General features: G+C 41.8%; 1 protein-coding gene across 1 annotated transcript in view; it reads left to right on the top strand.

The window, feature by feature from the left end:
• Positions 1 to 1,293: 1,293 nt before the first annotated feature.
• The window catches only part of GLB1L3 (galactosidase beta 1 like 3), a gene marked incomplete at its 5' end in the record, with an annotated part of 41,639 nt that continues 41,495 nt past the window's right edge, over positions 1,294 to 1,437 (top strand). The window contains one exon of the mRNA XM_019634754.1: positions 1,294 to 1,386. Coding sequence (XP_019490299.1) covers positions 1,294 to 1,386 — 93 coding nt within the window. The remainder of the gene's footprint in view (positions 1,387 to 1,437) is intronic.

Genomic DNA, 1,437 nt, shown 5'->3' with positions numbered 1-1,437 from the left:
AACTTAAACAGTGACCTGAAAGGTGGGCAGGCTTTAGCCAGGCCAGGGGAATGGTCAGGAATCTCCAACATGGGTGAAGACCAAATGACAAGAGAGAGAATCAGGAGTTTGAAAAAATAAAAGAAGTCCAGTCAGTCTGGAGCATAGTATGTGAGGTGGCAAACACGCAAAATGTGAGGCTGTAAAGGAAAACCCACCAAACATGGTCATTCCCCTCTGTTCCAACTCAGGATCTCATGTCTCATTGTCTAAAAGAGAATACCTCCCTCTAAAACAGGCATTTACTCAGAGGCAGTAGGAACCACGTGGGAGTGAAGTGATCAGGTGTTCACTGTTGAGAGTTTATCTGCCTTCAGTGTGGAGAGGCTTCAAGAAGCAGAGAGTTGACTTGAGTGTGGAAGGACTGGAGTGTGGAAAGATTAAATTCAACGTTGAAAAGTGTTATAATTTCAGCACAACTAGGTGAGTGCTGATGGCTTAGGTGGTATGACAGGGAGGAAGCTTTACCTCAGTAGCCTGAGAAGTTACTAAAAGCGAGAGAGAGTAGATAACTAATAACTCTTTCAAGAAGTAAGAATCTTAAAGAAGAGAGAGCACACCTAAAACTAATATAATATTGAATGTCAACTATAATTGAAAAATAAAAAAATTAAAATTAAATAGCCATAAAAATCTTTTTAAAAAACCAACAAAAAACAAACAAACAAACAAAAAACAAAGGAGGAGAGAGTAAGAGAATGGTTATTGGAGGAAATAATCCTGGGCTGTTCTCTCTCTTTCTGATGTGAAGTTTCTGAATAAGTTTCCAGGATGGTGGAAGTCAGTCAATTTGGAAGGAAAGGTTTGAAGTTTAAGAATGGCGAGCTAGAATTAGCTCCTGAGAAGATGATGAGAGGCAGGTAACGCCTCGCATGAGTGATGGCATTACCTTAAGACAGGAGGAGGGAGAAAGGACACCTCTTTCTTTGTCAGGTGGGAAAGTGGGTAGAATGGGAGTGGAATGAGTTTGTAGGTTTGCGCTCTCATAGTTAAGTAGCTAATTAATGTGAGAAATAGAGGGAAAACTGTGGCAGTCGCTACAAAGATTGGGAAGGTAGAACTCCTTGCAGCAGCTAAAGTACCTGGAGGTGACTCTGACTGTAGGACCCGGGGGAGGGAAGAGATTGCCTTGAGGTAAGGAAATAACAAGGATCAAAGTGTCCCTCACCAGGTGTGTTATCTTTAGTAGCAGACCCAGAAACTCCAGACTTTAGCACCAGTAGCCTCACTCTCCCCCTACTCTGCTTATCTCAGTACCACCAGGGAGGTCCCATTATTGCAGTGCAGGTGGAGAATGAGTATGGTTCGTTTAATAAGGATAAAGATTACATGCCGTATCTTCAAAAGGTAAGAAACGTTTGATTTGTCTCCAAACTTTCATACTTCCTTTCTCAATAT

This window comes from Hipposideros armiger, unplaced genomic scaffold (genome assembly GCF_001890085.2).
Source record: "Hipposideros armiger isolate ML-2016 unplaced genomic scaffold, ASM189008v1 scaffold_1878, whole genome shotgun sequence".
Classification (NCBI taxonomy): domain Eukaryota; kingdom Metazoa; phylum Chordata; class Mammalia; order Chiroptera; family Hipposideridae; genus Hipposideros; species Hipposideros armiger.
Note: the sequence above shows the minus strand (reverse complement) of the source record. Positions and strands in the feature narration are given on the sequence as shown.